The following is a 21,725-nucleotide window of genomic DNA, read 5'->3' as shown; positions in this document are numbered from 1 at the left end:
GACCAAAAGTTAAGAATCTACATACACAGTCATGACAGTTAGATTCGACATATCAAAAAACCCCAATTATTCAATTTTGATGAAATCAAACAAAGTTTAATTTTGGACCCTTTGGGCCCCTTATTCTGTTGGGACCAAAACTCCCAAAATCAATACCAACCTTCCTTTTATGGTCATAAACCTTGTGTTTAAATTTCATAGATTTCTATTTACTTATACTAACGTTATGGTGCGAAAACCAAGAAAAATGCTTATTTGGGTCCCTTTTTGGCCCCTAATTCCTAAACTGTTGGGACCTAAACTCCCAAAATCAATACCAACCTTCCTTTTGTAGTCATTAACATTGTGTTTAAATTTCATTGATTTCTATTTACTTAAACTAAAGTTATTGTGCGAAAACCAAGAATAATGCTTATTTGGGCCCTTTTTTGGCCCCTAATTCCTAAACTGTTGAAACCTAAACTCCCAAAATCAATACCAACCTTCCTTTTGTGGTCATAAACCTTGTGTTAAAATTTCATAGATTTCCATTCACTTTTACTAAAGTTAGAGTGCGAAAACTAAAAGTATTCGGACGCCGGACGACGACAACGACGCAGACGCCAACGTGATAGCAATATACGACGAAAAATTTTTCAAATTTTGCGGTCGTATAAAAATCAAAGTACATATTTAGATAAAGCATATCAAATAAGCCCAAGAATTTAATTTTTGTTAAAATCAAACTTAGTTTAATTTTGGACCCTTTGGACCTTAATGTAGACCAATTTGAAAAATGGACCAAAAATTAAGAATCTACATACACAGTTAGATTTGGCATATCAAAGAACCCATTTATTCAATTTTTGATGAAATCAAACAAAGTTTAATTTTGGACCCCCATTTGGACCAACTTGAAAACTAGGCCAATAATTAAAAATAATAGTACATTTTTAAATTCAGCATATCAAAGAACCCCAAGGATTCAATTTTTGTTAAAATCAAACTAAGTTTAATTTTGGACCCTTTGGACCTTAATGTAGACCAATTTGAAAACGGGACCAAAAATTAAGAATCTGCATACATAGTTAGATTCGGCATATCAAAGAACCCCAATTATTCAATTTTTGATGAAATCACACAAAGTTCAATTTTGGACCCTTTGGGCCCCTTATTCCTAAACTGTTAGGACCAAAACTCCCAAAATCAAACCCAACCTTCCTTTTATGGTCATAAACCTTGTATTAAAATTTCATAGATTTCTATTCTATTACAGAAGCCTACAGCTTCTTGGTTAAAGATGAATATCTTATTCTACAGGCTAGTAACGACCTTGTTTTACAGTTGAGTGATTTTAAATCATAATCACCTGTACAAATCCACTCATGCGTGCATATATAAACCCGTGCACACCTGTATTCTGTCTCATTTTATTCTAAGGCTAGAACGAGTAAAGTAAAGTAAAAATAAAATTGCTGAATCAGCAGACACGACTCGTGTCTATACTTTATAATGTCTAGTACTGAAGACTCCGACTCGGGTCTTTCCCAGTCCAGCCAAGTGGCGGCGGACATTATGTCCATTCTGGCTTCGGGGGACGAAGCTAGTTTCTCTGGGTTTTCTGCAGTGGCTGATGAGTCAGTACACTTCTCACCACCCAAAAAGAGACAATTAAAGTCGGTCGTGGTTCCCCCAGAAAGTGTTAAGAAATTAAAGAAAACTAGCACAAGTAAACAAAACAATGAAAGAGGCCCGGGTAAGGGACCTGGCAAGAACAGGAAAGGAAAGGCTCCCGTAAAACGGGGAAACATTGCAAAACCTTCAGATAAAGATAAAGAAAGAGAAGATGAATTCAGAAGAATTTATTCTAAACTAGAACTCTTGTTAGACAAGCAAAATAGTAATGCCGACAGATATGAATTAGCGAGTGCACCGGAACACCCGGTTGCACCGGAAGAAGACGAAGGTGAAGGTGAAGTTGACTTTAGTCAATATGACATTTTTGGAAACAATGCAGATGATGAGTTTGAGTCAGAGGTAAACAGCGAGGAAGAGTTCGCTTATGCTATACCAAAAATTTTTGAAGATGATGACAAGTTTGGTGACGAAACACATAAGAGTATCGCTGCTCTTGTAAACGCTGTGACAAATCGTAAGTCTGTTATTACAGAAATAGCTAAGGATTATAAAGTTCCTTCAAATAGCAAGTCTTTGGCACCTCCTAAAGTTAATCCTGAGATTTGGCATCTATTGAATCGCCAAGCCAGAAGTGATGATCTGTCCTTTCAGACCATACAAAGGATCTTGGGTTTTGGCATTGTACCAGTAATACGTACTGCAGAAGCACTGACGAAACCAGATGCAGTAAAAACGGTGGCTAAAATGAGGGTCAACATTAATAATGCCCTGTCAATGCTTTGTGCAGCATTTTTTGAAATATCATATGTTAGACGCATGACACTGAAAAACAATATGGATCAGAAGTACCATCAACTGTGTACAAGACATTTAGACGTTACCGAATATTTGTTCGGAGATGATGTGTCCAAGAAAGTTAAAGATATTAATGATGCCCAGAAGATGAAGGGAGTTGTAAATACAGCTACTTCAAAAAACTGGAGACAAGGGGGTTGCAGCTATGGTTGCCCCCCAGGTATAAACAGGGGCAGAGGAAGATACCAAAACAACAATTATGGCCAAAGAGGCATGAGAAACTCCCGCTACAGAGGGAGAGCTGGTTACAGAAACCAAAGAGGCAGGAGATATTAGAGGTAAAAAATCTATCTCCCACTTTTATAGCTGGGTCTATTCGTTTTGGTTTACATAATTGGGAAAAAATATCATACGATCCTTGGATTCTTAGTCTAGTTCAAAACGGTTATGAAATTGAATTTGAAAATAAACCGGTTCAATTTTTTATGCCAAAAATTATGAATTTTGACAAAACTGAAATAGAACTAATTGATAATGAAATTCAAATTTTATTGTCAAAAAGTGCAATACAAATTTCGAATCATGAGAAAGATGAATTTATATCAAATATTTTTCTTGTTCAGAAGAAAAATGGGAAATATAGGCCTGTAATAAATTTGAAAGGTCTGAATCAATATGTGAAATATTTTCATTTCAAACAGGAAAATTTACAGTCTGTTCTGTTGAATATTAGCAAGAATGATTATTTTACATCAATAGATTTATGCGATGCATATTTTTCAATTTCAATGAACAAAAAATGTAGAAAATATTTGAAATTTGTTTGGAAAGATCAGATTTATGAATTTACTTGTCTTTGTTTTGGGTTAGCAAGTGCACCTAGAATTTTTACAAAACTTATGAAAGTAGTTTTTTCTCATATAAGGAACCAAGGAGTAGGGTCTTTTTTCTACATAGATGATTCATTATTACATAGTCCCTATGAGAACATTTGTTATGAAAATACTGTCATGTTGAGAAATCTGTTACACTCTCTAGGGTTCTTAGTAAATAAAGAAAAATCAGTATTCATTCCAACACAGAGAATAATTTTTCTAGGATATTTGATTGATTCTGTGCAATTTAAAGTGTTTCTGACAGAAGAAAAAATACAAAAGATTTTGAAAAGTGCAAACAAAATCTATAGTTTATACAATCCTGTTATCAGGGAAGTAAGTTCTTTAATAGGTTTATTTACTTCAGCTTCATGTGCAGTTTTATTAGCACCAATTTTTCATAGATATTTAGATATTGAGAAAACTTTAGCTTTGAGCAAAAACAATGACAATTATGATGGTATCATGAGTCTCTCCGAGAATTCAAGAAATGAAATTTTATGGTGGATTAAAAATGTAGATAGGAATGAAGGGAAAAGTATAAGCTTTGGTACTCCTACTGAGTATATTGAAACTGACGCTTCTAAAATTGGATGGGGAGCGGTTTATGGTAAAAATAAGACTCAAGGAAGATGGATGAAATCTGAAAGCATTTCACACATTAATATATTAGAACTTTTAGCTATAAAATATGCATTTTTTTCATTAGGAAAAAACATTTCAAATTCTCATATTTGCATTAAATCTGATAGCTCTACAGCAGTTCAATATATAAATAACATGGGAGGTAGTGTTGTAGCACTATTGGAAGTAGTAAGAGAAATATGGTTCTGGGCTGCTGATAAAAACAATTTTATAACAGCAGTCCATATTGCAGGGAAAGATAATATTACTCCTGATCAATTGTCAAGAAATTTTAGTGACTCTTCTGAATGGAAGTTGAAAGAAAATATATTTAGAAATATTTGTGGGCATTTCTTTCAACCAAATATTGATTTATTTGCTTCTAGACTTAATAAACAGTTAAGTAAATATGTCTCATGGTTTCCAGATCCAGATGCTATGGCTTCTGATGCTTTTTCTTTTTCTTGGAAAAATTATTTACCATATGTTTTTCCTCCTTTCAGTATCATAGCAAGAATTTTGAACAAGGTAGAAGAGGAACAGGTGAGAATGGTTTTAATGATAGTTCCAACATGGCCATCCCAACCTTGGTTTCCAAGATTATTGAATTGTTTGGTCGATTATCCTGTTATTCTCCCTTTTTGTCAAGATCTTTTAAGACTTGTACACAACAATCAAAAGCACCCGCTAAACATGAGAAAGTTATTCCTAGTCGCTTGTGTAGTATCAGGCATTCCCTCAAAAAGAAGGGAATTTCAAAATCAGCTAGAAACATCATCACTCAGTCATGGAGAGTCTCTACCTCGCGACAATATGAATATAGTTGGCGGAAATGGTATCTTTGGTGTAATACACAAAAAATCAATACCACTTCACCAAATGAAGTACAAGTATTGAATTTTCTCGCTAGACTCTATGATGATGGCAAATCTTATAGTTGCATTAATATGAACAAATGTTCTATTGGCCAGACTCTGGCATCAATTGGCTGTAATACAGTAATCAATAGTAATCTCATTTCCAGATTTATGAAAGGAATTTTTAATGCAAGACCACCTTTGCCTAAATATTCCATCACATGGGATGTTGGTAAAGTTGTTCGTTATTTAGAAACTTTATTTCCACTGGAAAGTTTAAGTCTCAAGATGTTAACTTTAAAAATTGCAACTTTATTAGCTTTAACTACTGCTCAAAGAGCTCAAACTTTGACAAATTTGAATTTGAATTACATGGAAACATCTAGTAAAACTGTTGTTTTTACTATGAACTGTTTACAAAAAACAGACAGAATTGGTAGGATTAACCAGAACATAACTCTGGATACATACAAATAAAAAGAACTTTGCCCAGTATACACATTGAAATATTATTTGAAGGCTACCAAAAAATTGCGCAAAGATGATTATCTCTTGGTGTCTTTTAGAACATGGCGTAAAATATCAACCTCAACTTTAGCTCGATGGTTAAAAATTGTCTTGACTTCATCTGGTATTGATGTTACAAAATTTCAGGCGCATTCTTTCAGAGGCGCCTCTACATCTGCAGCTTTTAGTGCTGGTATCACTCTAGATATAATTATGAAAACAGCAAATTGGAAATCTGCAAAAACATTTAAGAAATTTTATCTAAGAGAGGTTGAAGCTAAAAGAGGTGTAAAGACAGGTAAAAAGAAATTTATTAATGCTGTTTTGTCTGTTTAATGACAACCTAAATAATATTTTACAGGAGTTCCATTCTTTACAGAAACCGAAAACATTGTACGTGGATTGACCAGAGCCGTCGATTTTTCCAGGATTGTGTTCATGGTGTTGTGTTGGATATATAAATGAACTTTATGGACTTTGTGTCATGATTATGTGATTATGATAATTGTAATATTTTATGACAGCATTAAATGTGGATGTTTCAAATCTTATATTTGTGGCCATTTTTATCTCATTTAATTGATCTCTTTGCTTTAAAGATTCATCTTTAACCAAGAAGCTGTAGGCTTCTGTAATAGAATGGACCATCATCCAAACATCCATAGGATGTGATGGATGATGGACATTCTGTAAGGAAGCCGAAGGCTTCGCGGGTTAAAGACCCGCCCTTGATTTATGGCCCACCCATTTTATATACAATTAAATGAGTTTTTTCGCTCACATCCTTTTTCGGGATACTTTAAAATGAGACAGAATACAGGTGTGCACGGGTTTATATATGCACGCATGAGTGGATTTGTACAGGTGATTATGATTTAAAATCACTCAACTGTAAAACAAGGTCGTTACTAGCCTGTAGAATAAGATATTCATCTTTAACCCGCGAAGCCTTCGGCTTCCTTACAGAATGTCCATCATCCATCACATCCTATGGATGTTTGGATGATGGTCCATTTACTTATACTAAAGTTATGGTGCAAAAACCAAAAATAATGCTTATTTGGGCCCCTTTTTGGCCCCTAATTCATAAACTGTTGTTACCTCAACTCCAAAAATCAATCCCAACCTTCCTTTTGTGGTCATAAACCTTGTGTTAAAATTTCATTGATTTCTATTTACTTATACTAAAGTTATAGTGCGAAAACCAAGAAAATGCATATTTGGGCCCTTTTTGGCCCCTAATTCCTAAAATGTTGGGACCAAAACTCCCAAAATCAATCCCAACCTTCCTTTTGTGGTCATAAACCTTGTGTTAAAATTTCATTGATTTCTATTCACTTTTACTAAAGTTAGAGTGCGAAAACTAAAAGTATTCGGACGTCGACGACGACGACGCCAACGACGACGCCAACGTGATAGCAATATACGACGAAAAATTTTTCAAATTTTGCGGTCGTATAAAAATGGCAATTACATGTAGAACAGTGGTTACCAATCAGAGTTATTTATTAAAGAATTTGAAAAATTATGTATGATTCCTTATACATGATAGAAGATCATTATTACACCTGCATATATGAAGGACACGTTGTAAGAGGTTTCATACGAAATAAAATTTAAAAAATAAAATCCTCCCACCCGCCCCATTTTTTTCAAAAATTTGGATGAAAATCTACTTATTAATTTTAGTTGGCCTAACACAGGTTTAAACTTTTTACAGAGTTGACATTATAGAGGGTTTGACTGCATTACATATGAAGGAGACAAATCTTGACATATCATTAAAAAAAAATATGTTGGCACAAAATGTATTAATTAATATTGATTGACTTCAGGGATTTTGCATTGGAAACATGCACATTTATTCTTAAACCAGTATTTAGCATTATAGATTAGGGTTATGCTCTATTCATACATTTTATGATGGTATGAGACTAAAGTCCCCTAATGGGAGGTATTTGTGCTTGATTTTCCCCACCCCATTATTTTCCCTTTCCAACTAAATTAGTACACATTTTTGTTAAGAACCCAGCTGAAGCACTCTCCCAGTTGCAGGATTTTCTCCCTGTTTTTAAGACATACTGGTGGTGTTGGGATGTTATCTTCTCCTTGGGTTGGGTTGATATGTCTTTGACACATTTCTCCATTTCCATTCTTAATTCAATCAAAATGACTTGTTATAATCATAATTATAAACTGGTACTTTAGGTCCCACACATGCATACTGTAAATCATCTGAGTAGAACAAAATCATTACTAGGTAATTCTATTGTCAGGAAGGTAGGTATTTATGACCCTCTCTCATAATGATTATTGGTCTTCTCTGACATAATTATTGTTTCACTATGGTATCCAAGAGAGTCACAATTACTGAAATCATGTCTTTCTTTGTCATAAAGGTTTCTTTTAGAATTATGAATGATCAAATATGATCCATTCAATCAACTTGACGATAGGATTCACTTAGTGAATGTTGTGTACAACCGATAAAAATAAGCAACAGTAGACATGCACTCCGACAAGTAAGATTACAAGTTTGTGTAATAACTGAATCCTTTTTTCACTATGTATTGTAGTAAAAATTTACTTAATTCCACCATATCATTCCCAAATCACTGTATCATAAAAGCATAGCATGGAGGGACAGACTTACAGATGGACAAGGGTACACTTAATGCCCCCTCCATTATGACAGGGGCAAAAAATCCCTACCAACCTACCCAACCCTGCAACACATGGGTAGGCATGTTGCAAATAATGGTGCTAAAAAAATTCTTTAATCAAATGTGTCTTCATAACAAGATGCATATTTTTTAAAATATTTATTGTAAACTGATAAACACTCTTGAAAGTTAAAATTAAGGGTCTGGATTGAAAACTGTATAAAAAGTAGTAAATTGCACAAGTAGGTACTGTTCCCTCTTTTCCCTCATCCTCCCAGTCTGTGCCAAACTGTTTTAGAGTATGTCTGACTGAAAAAAAATTTGAAGTTTTTCTTCTATATATTCAACTAAAAATCCGAAAATTTCTGTCTGACCAAAAGGTTTTAATGATAGACCAGTTTTGACATTTTGTCAGACAGACAGAGTTTGGGATACACTGCCTCCCTTTTTATACTCCAAATTCAGTTTAGACTAAAAACTCTTAAAACTTCTAAAAACACCTTTTATATTTAAATTTCTAAATCTAAACAATTAAAACTTTCCTAAGTTATTGAAGTATCACCATGATACCAATCAGCCATATTCTCTTTGAAACAGAAATGCAAATATGTTGTGGAAAAACATATCAATTATCAATGATCTAGAAAAAAAGTACTTTTTCATAAACAGAATCAAAACTGGTCAATCATTAGTTTAAACATATTTATTTACAGTGGATTGGGAAACAAGTTTTACAACTTATATTAATCCCTTTCCACTTTGCGGGTGCGAGTGCTGCCTTGTAGCGGCATTAGCCTACTCTTTTTCGAAATCTACAAGGGTGTCTTTAACGTGCAAGAGATATGGCTCTCTCTTAACACGGGCCAGCCATTTATCGTCCCCGTCCAACGGACTATCATCGTTTCCTCAAGACCATACTCGCAAATGGTGTCAAGGGAGAGCCGAAAATTGAGTTCCTGAAATTTTCATCCCAAACGGGAATCGAACCAGGAACCTTTGTGTTAGTAGTCCGATGCACTAACCACTACACCACGGCTCTCTGGTCAATCATTAAAACTTGTCTATCATTAAAACCTGTATGTTACTTCTAGTTGTCTCTTGACTTTTTGAAGTTTGATTGCCTTCTAATCACATCTCAATTACATCTTACAAAATGTTAAAATTCCAAAGCATTCTAGCATGTCCAAAATCTGGAACTTCTTATTCTCATTGAAACCTAGTATGTACAAAACAACAGAAAACAAAATATCAACTTTGAATGCTAACATTTCAATATTCACTGAAAAAAGCAATTTCTAGCAAGGCGCCAAACAAAATTAGTCAATCAAATATGGATGGATGGATACAAAACAGGGTAAATCTATGTAAATTTGGTGAAAAAGACTATAAAATCTTTTTGAAACACAACTTTAAGTGATATCCAAGATATTTGTAATGTGTTTAATCATGGTTTGTAAACATGAAGGAATATAAAGTAATTAATTACTAACAGACAGTGCTGGTTAATCAAAACAACAAAAAATAATTACCTCAACATTCTGATGGTATTAAACAAAAGTGTTAAGCAGATTTTTTAGATTCTAATTGGTATATATATAGAATTATTTCATATGCTTTTCTAATTAATATTTGAGCATATTTAATGACAATTTAATGATTATTTAATACTCTTGTGCTGATGAGGAATGAAATAGAAAAGTATAAACATAAACGCCTACAAATTCTGTATGTCATCTTGACAGATTCAATAATTCAACTCTGATTTACATTGATACTAAGTATCAAATTGGAAATAAACCAACTATGAATTTAATATAATACTAATTACCAAAATGCATCAGAAAAAAAAATTGGTTTAGCATGTGATTCTCCAAATTGTCTAGACAATTAATTCTATTTTAGGTGTCTACATGGAATATATAAAGTCAAAGTCTGAAGGTTTACTACACTTTTAGGTGTGTAAAAACTCTAGGTTTTTTTGTTCTGTATTTAAGATAAAGACAGGAAACAGTATAATATTCTGATTAAACAGAATTGAAACAATAATTTAAAATTTGTGATGAAAACAATGGGGAAAAAAAATATACATCATAATAGAAGACAACTAGAAAATTGTTAACAAATGTTTTTAAGTACCTACAAATGTATTTGCATGATAAAATTCAATTTTTAAGATACATTCTATGCTCTTAGTAAAATTAAGAATGGAAATGGGGAATGTACCAAAGAGACAACAACCCGACCATAGAGCAGACAACAGCAGAAGGTCACCAACAGGTCTTCAATGCAAGCCAACGAGAAATTCTCGCACCTGGAGGCGTCCTTCAGCTAGCCCCTAAACAAATATATACTGGTTCAGTGATAATGAACACTTTTTATTTCGATAAATGTCTTGTACCAATTTATATGGTTAGAAATCCAGTTTTTCTTGAATGTTGATCATAAAAAAAGAACTCCATTTGAAAAAACCATTGTAACATATGAAGCTCAATTAAAATTGAGGTTGAAAACTATAGACACAAACTTCAATCATCCTAGTTATGTATCTAGCACCAACATGATACAATTTTCCATGTCATCTGGACACTTAGTAATGCTTTGCTATGGTGTAGCAAGAACATGAAAAGAGAAGAGATATGTCAAATGAACCAAATCATATCGTATCATCAATTAAGAGGCTCTTCTTCCTTGTTTATTTCTGAACTTATCATGAATTGATGCAAAATTGACTCTGATGAACAAAAGCATAGTTATTAAGTTTGAAATTACCGTAACAAACCTTTTCAAATCTTTGGCAAGATTTTTTTATTCTAAAGCAACTTAATTTAGATATTATTTGACTAATACAGTATATTTTCAAAATGCAAGGACCACAGAGAGCAATATAATATATCTTCCCGGAAGACATTTAAAAATGAAAAGTTTTCTCATGTCAACCTGTCTTTATCATTTTATCAGATCAAACTGTTAACATAAATAAAAATGTCTGAAGATGTCAGTAGTATTCCATTATATTTAACAGCCATATCCTTTAAATTTATTGTTTAAAATATCAGATGACTGTAAATGGTCTTTAACCAGTGATACATTTCCTTCAAAACAACAATAAGATTAGTTTATCTATATCATGTTTACTGTAAACCAACTAATTTTCAGGAGTGACTTACTTTCACGACTTTTGTGAGTAAACAAATAATGCGAATTTTAGTTGTCACGAATATATATATATTCCCTCATTGAACTACATCAAGTAAATTTGAAAATCCAAAATTAATCCCCACAAAGCAGACTAAAAAGGGGTTGACGAAAAATAAAGTATATATAGGACAATAAGTTGGTTTACAGTAATTTGCCTTTTGTAGGAAATATCTATAGTATACATAGTATTCAGCTGATAACAGCCATGATTTGAATTCAAAACTCAAATCTTTTTTTAAATTTCTTCTTTAATTTGGAAACAAGTGGGGTGGTCATGGATTATTAATTGGGCTTTTATATGCACTGGCATGTTATCTTGCTGCAATGAAAAATAACAGCAGATAAATTCTTTGTTCTGCTGGCTGCCTGACAAGATTCATTATATCTCAAATCTCACAGACAACACAAGCACAGTTGGAAATGAACTTCTTAATAGACGATTTTTTTCTTCAAAAATTTTGATACATGTATATATTTTTGAAGAAAAAAATATCTATATATATATATCTATGAGTTTTAAATTGACTGAAAAATTTAAGCATGCTTATATGTGTCATTATAGGAACATACAAATGGATGTGTTGACCTTTATATATCTTTTGTTTGGGTTTGTTTTGTGATGTTAGAATACTGTCTCATTCACTAGTCATTTATCTTTAGGAATATCATAAGGACATTATTTTACCAAATTCTAGTTGCAATTGGTCTATTAAAGGATTGTTTTTGCTATAAAAAAAAAATACAGACATGCACACCTTACAATTATTCCATACAATAAATATAATGACATATTACTTATGGTAATTGAAAATCAGACCAAAACACAAAAACTTAACATTAACCAATAAACCATGAAATCTAGGTCAAGGTCAGTAGAAACCTGTCAGACAGACATGTTCCCCTTACAAACATTCAATACATCCAGGGACTTTCTATATAAGTATAGAAAGTCCCTGATACACCACATACATGTATAGTTGACCTTTAACTACTGATTATAGTATCTGTAAAAGAATCCTAATCATGTAACTTTAGCAAGGTCAAGGACAATGGACATTTGACAGATGGAAACTTCATTACAAAAGGTATCTGCATACAGGGTATGAAGCATCCTGGACTTTAACCAAATGAAATTTAAAGGCTTAAGCTTTACACAAATAATTTAAATTGCTGCCGCTGACGTTCAAATTTGACTGATAAATGTACGTTATAACACATCTGAGAAGAGGGTCTTTGATTCCATATGGAAAAGAAAATTTTCACACTATGTTGAATTGTACAATTCTTCAATACCTGATACAACTTGCTGTTTTCTTTCAAATAATCTCTCAAGTGAACACGCAATTAAAATACAAATAACACTATAAATATGAGAAAATTTGAAATAATTCCAAAAATAAAATGCAAACCAAACTTACTTGGACAGTATTCTGTGTTAAAGAGTTGACGGAGAGCTGTCTGAGCTGCTGCCATCTTGGCAGCCTTCTTGTTCATTCCTGTGCCTTCAAATACCACCCCTTTAACATCGACACCCATGGTGAACATTTTCCCTTTTTCTTTAACAACCTCTGACAAAAGGTCATACTTCAAACCTTGGACCAACTCATTGAGGTACATTACAGGATGTTTATCTGTCTGCTTTGAGGCAGGTCCTTCTTCCATTTTCTCATCCTCCCTCTTCCCTTCAAAAGAAGGGCCTGTCTGTTTTATTTCAGAAGGGTCGGTCTGTTCCATTTTGATGTCACTGGATTTTGTTGCATCAGAGGTTTCTACTACTAGACTTTCTGCCACTTTCTGGATTTTTTCCATGACATCCTCCTCAGATACAGACTCCTTCTTGATTTCTGCATCTTCCATGTTTGAAAATTCTACAATGTAGCAATTAATTATTGACAAAAATGAAATGGTTTATAGACTTGTTTCAAGTTTAGGTGATTTTTATTATTAGTTTCAAAACAATTTATCCTTTTTTTTTGTACTTTACAAATCTTATCAACAAAACTTAAAACCATGCAAATAGCTTTTCTGGCATTTGAATAACAATTAGGGAAGGAACTCCGGGGGAGTTTGCAACATAATAAACTGCTATCCCAGAGATATGTCTCAGCTTTTTATAATTTTGATTATGCAAATGTTTATATTAAAATAGCAATACTTTAACGTGTAAAAGAGGGACGAAAGATACCAAAGGGACAGTCAAACTCATAAATCTAAAACAAACTGACAACGCCATGGCTAAAAATGAAAAAGACAAACAAACAACAGCACACACGACACAACATAGAAAACTAAAGAATAAACAACACGAACCCCACCAAAAAACTAGGGGTGATCTCAGGTGCTTCGGAAGGGTAAGCAGATATATGCAAATATTCAAAGAAGATGAACCATGACTGAAGGTATATGGCTATACAATATCTATGGAAATGAGATGTGCCAATGCTAATACAACTGCATACCAAATACTATTGACTTATCATCATGATCATAATTTGTTCCCTTTAAACAAACACACAATCATAAACATTAACTATGAAAAATTTACAGTCAATGAACTATAATGAGGGGGTGGGGCTATATTACCTTCATGGAAATAATAAATTTGCAAACCAAATATCTTTGACTTAACATTATCAGTTCTTTTTTGATTGATCTAATCACAAACTAAATTAATAATACATGTAAACTAAGCAAAATTTTCAAAGTAAATTGACCATGACTGTAGTATCGGGGTCAAAAATTCTACATTCAACTGAATACCAATTAACATTGTCCATGCACTAAAAGTTCCCATTCAACTGACTTAACCACAAACTATTACATGAAAACTAAACAAAATTTTCAAAGTCAAAAGACCATGACTAACAGGGCGGAGCCAAATAATCTACATGGAATTTAAGAGATATTCCAATGCTCTAAAATACAACTGCAAACCAAATATCATTGACCTATAGCTACCACTAGTCGTTCCTAATCAACTGTCAGACCTAATCACACACTACTATTACTTAACAAAAGTTTTAAAGTCAATAGACCATGACTGAGGGGGCAGGACCAAAAAATCGCCATGGAAATGAGAGGAGCAAATGCTAATACAACTGCTTACCAAATATCATTGACCTACCACTTGTGGTTCACCATAAATTAGACCTAATCACAAACTAATCAATTGTTGAAGCTGCTATCACTGAAAGCATACCTACATGTATGTCTCACTTTTTAAGAGTGTGGAGATAAAAATGGGACGGAAAGAAGGACAGTTAAGGGTAATAATTAATGCCCCTTCGCTTTCCAGGATCATTTTTTGCTAATTTAATTTAATTTGAGAACCGTAAAAAAAAGAAGGGAGATCAATACATCAAAAGAATGCACATGCCTATCTCAAGCATTATTACTAAAAGTAATATTTGTTACTTAGCAAGAACTTAAAGACTTCAAAATATTCCATAAAAAGGTAAACAATGGGTTTTATTGTATATTTAAACCAAACGTAATTAAACAATGCTTTTTAAGTAAAATATAATTGAAAATCAAAATGTTCAGAATGACTGTGTTTTACACATTTATCCTTAAATATTACTTACATGAAAAAAAAATCAACTATGATTGTTTATAGTGATAAAATTAAATTTAAATTGGAATAAAAAGAAAAGTATAGAAATTTTAATTTTTTTTTTCATTGGTCATTAAAAATTCAAAATGGAACAAATACAATTGAGAAAACATATATTTAGTTTAAATAAAAAAAAAATTGAACTGGTCACTAACAAAACTGTTTTAAACATGTGTTGTTTATTTCAGCCTATAGCTAGTAGTTGCTGAATGTCTTCATTCAAAATCAAGTTTAAAGACTGGAGAATAAATGCCTGGTATTTCTAATTTATTAATATATAATATAAAATATTTGTTACTTTTACATAAATTTGACAGTCATACATGTACATGAACAATTTGAATTTTTCAATGCATTTCCGTTAAAATTGCTTCAGTAAATCCATCTATTTCAACATGTTTAAGGGTTACAATTTACCTAAAAGGTACATGTATCTTGTAAAATTACCTTTGGTTAATTGGAGTACAAAATTAACCCATTAGATACCCAAATTCTCACAGAATATTTTGATTATGTTTTTCACACATAAAATGGCCCAAGTTATGTCTTCGTTCAACCTACAAATCTAACAACTTCATTATCAAAATCAGCCTTGATGACTCCCAGAAATATAATTTATGCTAACATAATTAAGTTAAATGTATTTTTCTACTCATATTGAAAGAACTTGTTTACATAATGCATACATCATGTACATGATCAAAACAAATACAACAAACTTGTGATGAGTTATGTGTTTTCACTTTTGTTTGCCACTAGGCATTAGGGGAACAAAAAATAAACAGCCAGCTCATTAAAACTGTTATCTTAATTAGATTTCTAAACTTTGATTTACTGAGCAATAAACTAGCCTTAATTTCTAACATAAAAAAATAACTTTAATATGATATTGTCATTTAATAATAATTCTTATAAACTTCCACAGATTGTTATGATATGATTAGTCCAAATAATTATGATGTCTTGAAAGGCTATGATAATTTTTTTCTTTGACGCCTTACTTCGACGTAAGGCGTCAAAGAAAAAAATTATCATAGCCTTTCAAGACGTCATAATTATTTGGACTATGATATGATATGATGATATTGTCACTTTGTTATTGACTTGTGCATGTTGTCAGTTTGAGTGTTCCTTTGATGTCTCTTTTTAATATTGCATGCATGTAATTCATTTTTTTTTTCTCCACTTTCTCATATGGAAGGGAGATAATATGATTATCTATTCATCATGGTAAGCATGACCAAGGTTATTTCCCCTTCATATCATGTATAAAAACAAGTTTTTACTGAATTTTCACTCTAACATTAAATGAATACTTGCTTTTGTTTACATGTAGCTCTCTTTTCAGTTTGAGAACATGTCACAAAAGCTTAGTAACAATTCGTCGTTTCAGAATCTAATGCATTCTGGGTAATATATATTCAAAAGCGTACACCAAAATGTTGTGATTGGTTAAAAACGTTCTAATCAATTGAAATTCAACCAATGACGTAAGGTTATTTTCATTTTGGTGTACGAACAATGAGATTACGCAAAGTCCTCTAGTTTCTGAAAAGGCGAATTGAAACAATGAAAAAAATCTACTTCTTGTAATTTATTGGAACTGGGCAAAGGGCTATAACTCTAATTCATTAAGTAACTGTATTGTCTCAAGTTTTCTGAAAATGGATAGAAACACTAAGTACTGGATCAGGGGAATGATTGATTAACTATTATTTCCTTGGAATAACTGACTTAATGATAATCATAGATTTTTGAGAGATAACCGCTAAATGCAATGCTCAATGAAACAATGTTGAGAACTAATCACTTAATATTGTCATTATGATAGAGGTATACATGTATGAATCTGTTTTATAAACTAGTGTTCTTAACTATCAGTCCCATCAGAGTAATAACAAACTTTCAATCATTGGAGTTTGAAGACTGAACAGAATATTACAGTTTACACTTTACTTGCAGCATATCAAAAACCATTCACTACAAATGAGCTAGAATACATGTATCTTACAAGAACAATGATTTCAAACTGTAACTTGGTAAAACCAATATTAATCTATGAAAGGACAGAAATGTTTGCATGCATTTACTTTTGCAATTGTTGAATAATAAACAAATGAAGGTTTGATTATTGACATTTTGGTAAATGCTTCATATCAATAATGCTATATATTTGACATACATGTCAGTGTTTAATTTTGATAAACCTTTGCAATTTTGGCAATAATCAAACCATTGGTATACAAATGTAAGTGTTTCAAAATAGATTCATGAACCGTTAAATAGTCAGAATACTGAATAGTCAAGATAAATTGAACTCAAGGAATCAGACATATTTTTTAAGATTTTAAGATTTTATTGTACACTCTGACAGTTTACACTGTTACAAGAGGCTTAAGAGTTACAAGGTGTGAGACATAACAACCTTGACTGTTTGGTAATTTACATAAGTGATATAAACAAGTTCATTCAAATATTTGTAGTCTTAGGCATCAAAGTTGCGCATAGCATAAACTACCCTTCTAAAAGTCAAGTGTATGACTGATTTTGATAATGTCATGCCAATTTTTTTTATCACCATGGCAATAACTTCAGACCATCAACTGTGATTGGCTCTTGCCACAGTGACTCACCAACAAAAAGAGATATTCTGGAAATCTTGGCACGTTCCAAAAATACCTTACTTCTTTCATGATTTGCTACTTCAGCAAAAGAGGGTTCTGAAACTTTCAACAAAATAAATATAGAAATATACGTATACAGACACATAGACACTGATAACATTACATATACATGATGTACACATTATATTGACATACATATAGGCCTATATAATTTTTAAAAATTCAGCTTTGTTGATTCTGTGAACTGCAAACATGGCAAAATCTATATGACTGTAACTGTATGTCAGAAAACAATAAAGCACTAAAAGATCTGTACATGTATTCAAGTTTTTTTCCCATTTCAAAACGTGTTATTCCTAAATAAACAAGATGAATGGCACTGTCTAGAGTTATTTTCAAAATGCCTGAATTAAATTCTAAAAAATGAAGCGAGTTATTAACCTTACCTGCAAGCAAGGACGTAATATACATCCTTGCCGCAAGTCACACTGGTTTCATAAGACAATGTAAGAGCAAATTGACAATGTAAAAATGTAAAATGTAAGATTTTTTTTTTTTAATTTGTTGAATACAATAAATAATTTAATTTGGGATGTAACCATGGAAACGCGTCTTTCGTTTATCAGCTCAGAGACATAATTCAGTCATGTGACTGTGACGTCATCAACGTTTTTTCATGGTTTACTCTGGTTTAAAATGGATTTTAAAATTAAATTATAAGAAATAACTGTAATATTTTTTCTGTCTATTCGAAATAACATAAAAAATGTGGTGCACACTTTAAATAACCAGCTACACAAGTTACTTAGTGTGCACCACATTTTTGATGTTATTCCTTCATACATTTGTCATAGACAGAAAAAAAAATATTACAGTCATTCCTTAAATACAAAGATTTATTAAAAATTGGGGCTGGAGTGACCTGGGTCATACTGACTTGGGCTGGATTGTCACAAAAGCGTTAGAGCCTTGCATTATTTCATGCACATACATAGTCCGAGATTACTCTGACGTCCAACAGCTGTTTTGCCAGACAAGCTGGGGTCGTGGGAAGTCAGAGCTCGTCCCATATCAAAAAGTGGATATTTGCCCACCAAAAATAGATGCGCTAATTCGTCGCTTCTGGTGCCAACGGACCGAAGGCCTTGGAATAATATAAATCGGGTATCAATTTGTTCATTTTTCATTTATCTCTTCATTTATGTCATGTATGTAAGTTTCCCCTACCTGCCACCCTTTATTTTCTTATATTTAGACAGTTTTCACAGTGACCCATCGATTCAGATATTTTTACTTTTATTTTCAAATGGACGTCAAGTTACGAGACCTCGAGACTCAAATATGCAAATATTAATACTTTTTTCACCTCCTTTATACGAGATCGATATTTATCATTTAGTAGCCAACCACGATTTTTCACCCCTTTTACAGGAGATCAGTATTAAGCATTTAGTGCCAACCACGATAACATTCGGACGCTCTCGGATATTTACATTGCTTGCATTGTAAATGAGCGAGGTGTTAGATTATATATTCATAGTGACCTAGGGTCATATGCATACATCCTTTCCTATAGTCTATTGTGCCTTACTTTTTTCTTCTGATCACATGACAATCTTTCAAAATGAAAGTCAAAATGCCAAAATCGGTGGGTCACTGTAAAAACTGTCTAAATATGAGAAAATAAAGGGTGGCAGGTAGGTGAAACTTACATAAATGAAGAGATAAATGAAAAATGAACAAATTGATACCCAATTTATATAATTCCAAGGCTTTCCGTTGGCACCAGAGGCGATAAAGCAGCGCATCTATTTTGGGTGGGCAAATATCCACTTTTTGATATGGGCGAGTTCTGACATCCCACGGCCCCAGCCGTTGGACGTCAGAGTAATCTCAGATTAGCACATATATACAGCCTACAAGCCTTTGCCTTTATATTTTCATATGTGAGGAGGGGAGAGGTATTACTACAGCATGAAACAAAAGTCTGAGGTGACAAGATTTGCAGATTCAGAAAGAGAGTAACTTCAGTAAGGATCCATTTCGAATCATCTGGTTGACTAGTCCAAATAATTATGACGTCTTGCTATTGCTTGGAATGCTATTTTAAATTTTTGCTTTGACGCCTTCCTGCGTTAGCCTTTCAAGATGTCATAATTATTTGGACTACTGGTTGACTGGGTCATAGAAAATTATTTCTGTTTAGATTCCAATGAATATCTAGCATTTCATCTTAACGTGACAATAAAATGGATTTAGTGTTTACTGATTATCACATGTTTTGTAAAATTACGTGTTGACACTTGACAATGCTTGAAATCAGTGTAAATTTGTAAGATATGAAACCTGTGCGCTGTTGGGGAGCAGGAAATCGATTGAAGATAATTAACTGATCAACGTTAATGAAAAGCTTGGTCTTTTATAAATTTGAAGTCAACTCGGAAAGTTCAAAATTACGTAAAATAAAATTCACATGGAATTTCTTTTTTTTCCAGTCTAATATTTTGACAATTGAACTTAAACTCAAAATTTCAACTTTATAGATTTAAAAAAAAATCAAAGGAGTAGGTCCGGTAAGGGCCGATTTTGGCCTCAAATCAGTCACGTTCATCGAACGAAAGATTTTGGACACTTTTTAAATACTTAATTAAGTGTCTATTTAAATTGATTCAATTAGTTTCTGTAAAGAATTTTAACTGATTAAGTAATTAAAAACGCTCCGATTCAAGCTTAAATATGAAAAATCTATCAAATATGCCAAAAAACGTCACTTTTCAGATGGTTTTTGTCAAAAATGAAAGTGGCCGCATCCGTGTTCATCCTCAACCTTTATATATGTTATGTATTATCATCAAATACAACTAACATTTCAATATTATGAATGAACACGAATGCGGCCACTTTCATTTTAGACGGAAACCGTTTAAAATTTAACTAAAATGTTCAAATTGTGAAGATTTCAGTAATTTACCATGACTTAATTATGCTAGTACCCGATATATGTGCATTGTTTTGTCAAAAAGAGCCCATATTTATGTAGCAGAAGCATTCTACTTTCCAGTAAATGGCTAAAAAATTACATTTTCATACTTTTGTAAAACTGCTATATTTTGGGGCCAAAAAGGGGTCTTACTGAACCTACTCCTTTAATTTGAAATTTGGAAACCACAAATTCGAATCAATGTTTAAGTCAAATGATGACCATTATTCAAACTAAAAATTTCGACTTGAAAAAAAAATCAATGATGCCTGAAGATATCGAATTTCAAAGCTTTAACTTTGTTAAAAACAAAAAAAGTTAAAAAAAAATGTGTCATTTCCTGTATTTCTCACTGAGCTTGAAATAAAATACTGTTAGGGTCACTCTGAAACAATAATTTAAACAGATCAAAAAACTGCTGATTAATCCCCCCCCCCCCCCCCCCCACCCCAATTAAAAAGAAAAAACACTTCAGTATGGGATCAATAGATTTATTATGAATGTAGCACGTTAGATGTTAGTGCCAAGTTTTATAACAGTGATATTCTTAGATTATTAGTTGTTAGTCGATGCAAGGACGTATATAATTATGTTAGTTATACGTCCTTGGTCGAGTGTTAGTTGTAAATCAACATTTCAGCAGCACCTGCATACGATGTATATATATATATCTCCCAATTGATACGATATTCTCGTGCTTGCATTTCCCATCATCAGGCGCGTAGCTCCCTATACGCTAACACGCAGTTGCGTACACATCGATTCGGCAAGCAAAAAAAATAAATTCCAAAATAAAAATTTATAAATTAATTATGGTTAAAGGAAACACATATGTTGTCACTTTTTTAATTGATGAACTGTCATTAAATAACGGCATTTCAAAATAAACGTTTTATAAATTTATTGGAGATCATGTAAAAATCGGACAGTAACTTGTATCTTTTACCAGATTTGAATTTATTATACTCAGTCTAATTTAAGACGTGTAGTTTCGGAGCACATTTTACAGAGTACGGCTTATCTGTTTGCGATGCGATGTACCAATCGACCATTTGTTTTATCGAAACCCTTTGATATTATTGAAAATATGCCGAGGCGATGTATTCGACAGACTACCAGAGCCAATCACTCTGAAAACACGCCAAAACAGCATTGGAAAGTCTCGTTATATTTTGCGTTCACACACGTAGACCATATGATAATGGAATTGGAGAGTAGAGGGTGTCTGGTATTATCAGAAAATAGCTTCTTTGTGTCGTATCTGCTTCCTCGTGTTCAGTGGCGGATGCAGGAATTTTCGAAAGGGGGGGTGCTAGCCCAGGGCAAAGGGGGGGTGCAGGGGGGTGCAAACATATGTCCCGATTCAAATGCA

General features: G+C 32.8%; 2 protein-coding genes across 3 annotated transcripts in view; one reads left to right on the top strand and one right to left on the bottom strand.

The window, feature by feature from the left end:
- The window catches only part of LOC139512612 (double-stranded RNA-specific editase 1-like), a 57,739-nt gene extending 37,980 nt beyond the window's left edge, over positions 1 to 19,759 (bottom strand). Inside the window, exons 1-3 of one of the 2 annotated variants that reach the window (XM_071300354.1) lie at positions 19,720 to 19,757; positions 17,383 to 17,475; positions 12,555 to 13,004 (exon numbers count right to left, since the gene is read on the bottom strand). In XM_071300354.1, the coding sequence (XP_071156455.1) occupies positions 12,555 to 12,993 (439 nt within the window). In that variant the 5' untranslated portion in view covers positions 12,994 to 13,004; positions 17,383 to 17,475; positions 19,720 to 19,757. Of the gene's footprint in view, positions 1 to 12,554; positions 13,005 to 17,382; positions 17,476 to 19,649 lie in introns of both variants that reach the window. The other variant, XM_071300353.1, reaches the window with a different exon arrangement.
- Positions 1,351 to 5,821, top strand: LOC139512614 (uncharacterized). The gene is made up of 3 exons (XM_071300356.1): positions 1,351 to 2,750; positions 4,415 to 4,454; positions 5,637 to 5,821. The coding sequence occupies exon 1, from the start codon at positions 1,492 to 1,494 to the stop codon at positions 2,746 to 2,748; it is 1,257 nt and encodes a 418-aa protein (XP_071156457.1). The 5' UTR covers positions 1,351 to 1,491; the 3' UTR covers positions 2,749 to 2,750; positions 4,415 to 4,454; positions 5,637 to 5,821.
- Positions 19,760 to 21,725: the final 1,966 nt, after the last annotated feature.

The sequence above is a fragment of the Mytilus edulis genome, chromosome 2 (assembly GCF_963676685.1).
Source record: "Mytilus edulis chromosome 2, xbMytEdul2.2, whole genome shotgun sequence".
NCBI classification, from domain to species: Eukaryota; Metazoa; Mollusca; class Bivalvia; order Mytilida; family Mytilidae; genus Mytilus; species Mytilus edulis.
The sequence above is the reverse complement of the archived record's forward strand: the minus strand, read 5'-3'. Positions and strand labels throughout refer to the sequence as shown.

Excerpts from the sequence above, each read along its gene's own strand:
- LOC139512614 (XM_071300356.1), top strand. The coding sequence starts at position 1,492 with ATGTCTAGTACTGAAGACTCCGACTCGGGTCTTTCCCAGTCCAGCCAA.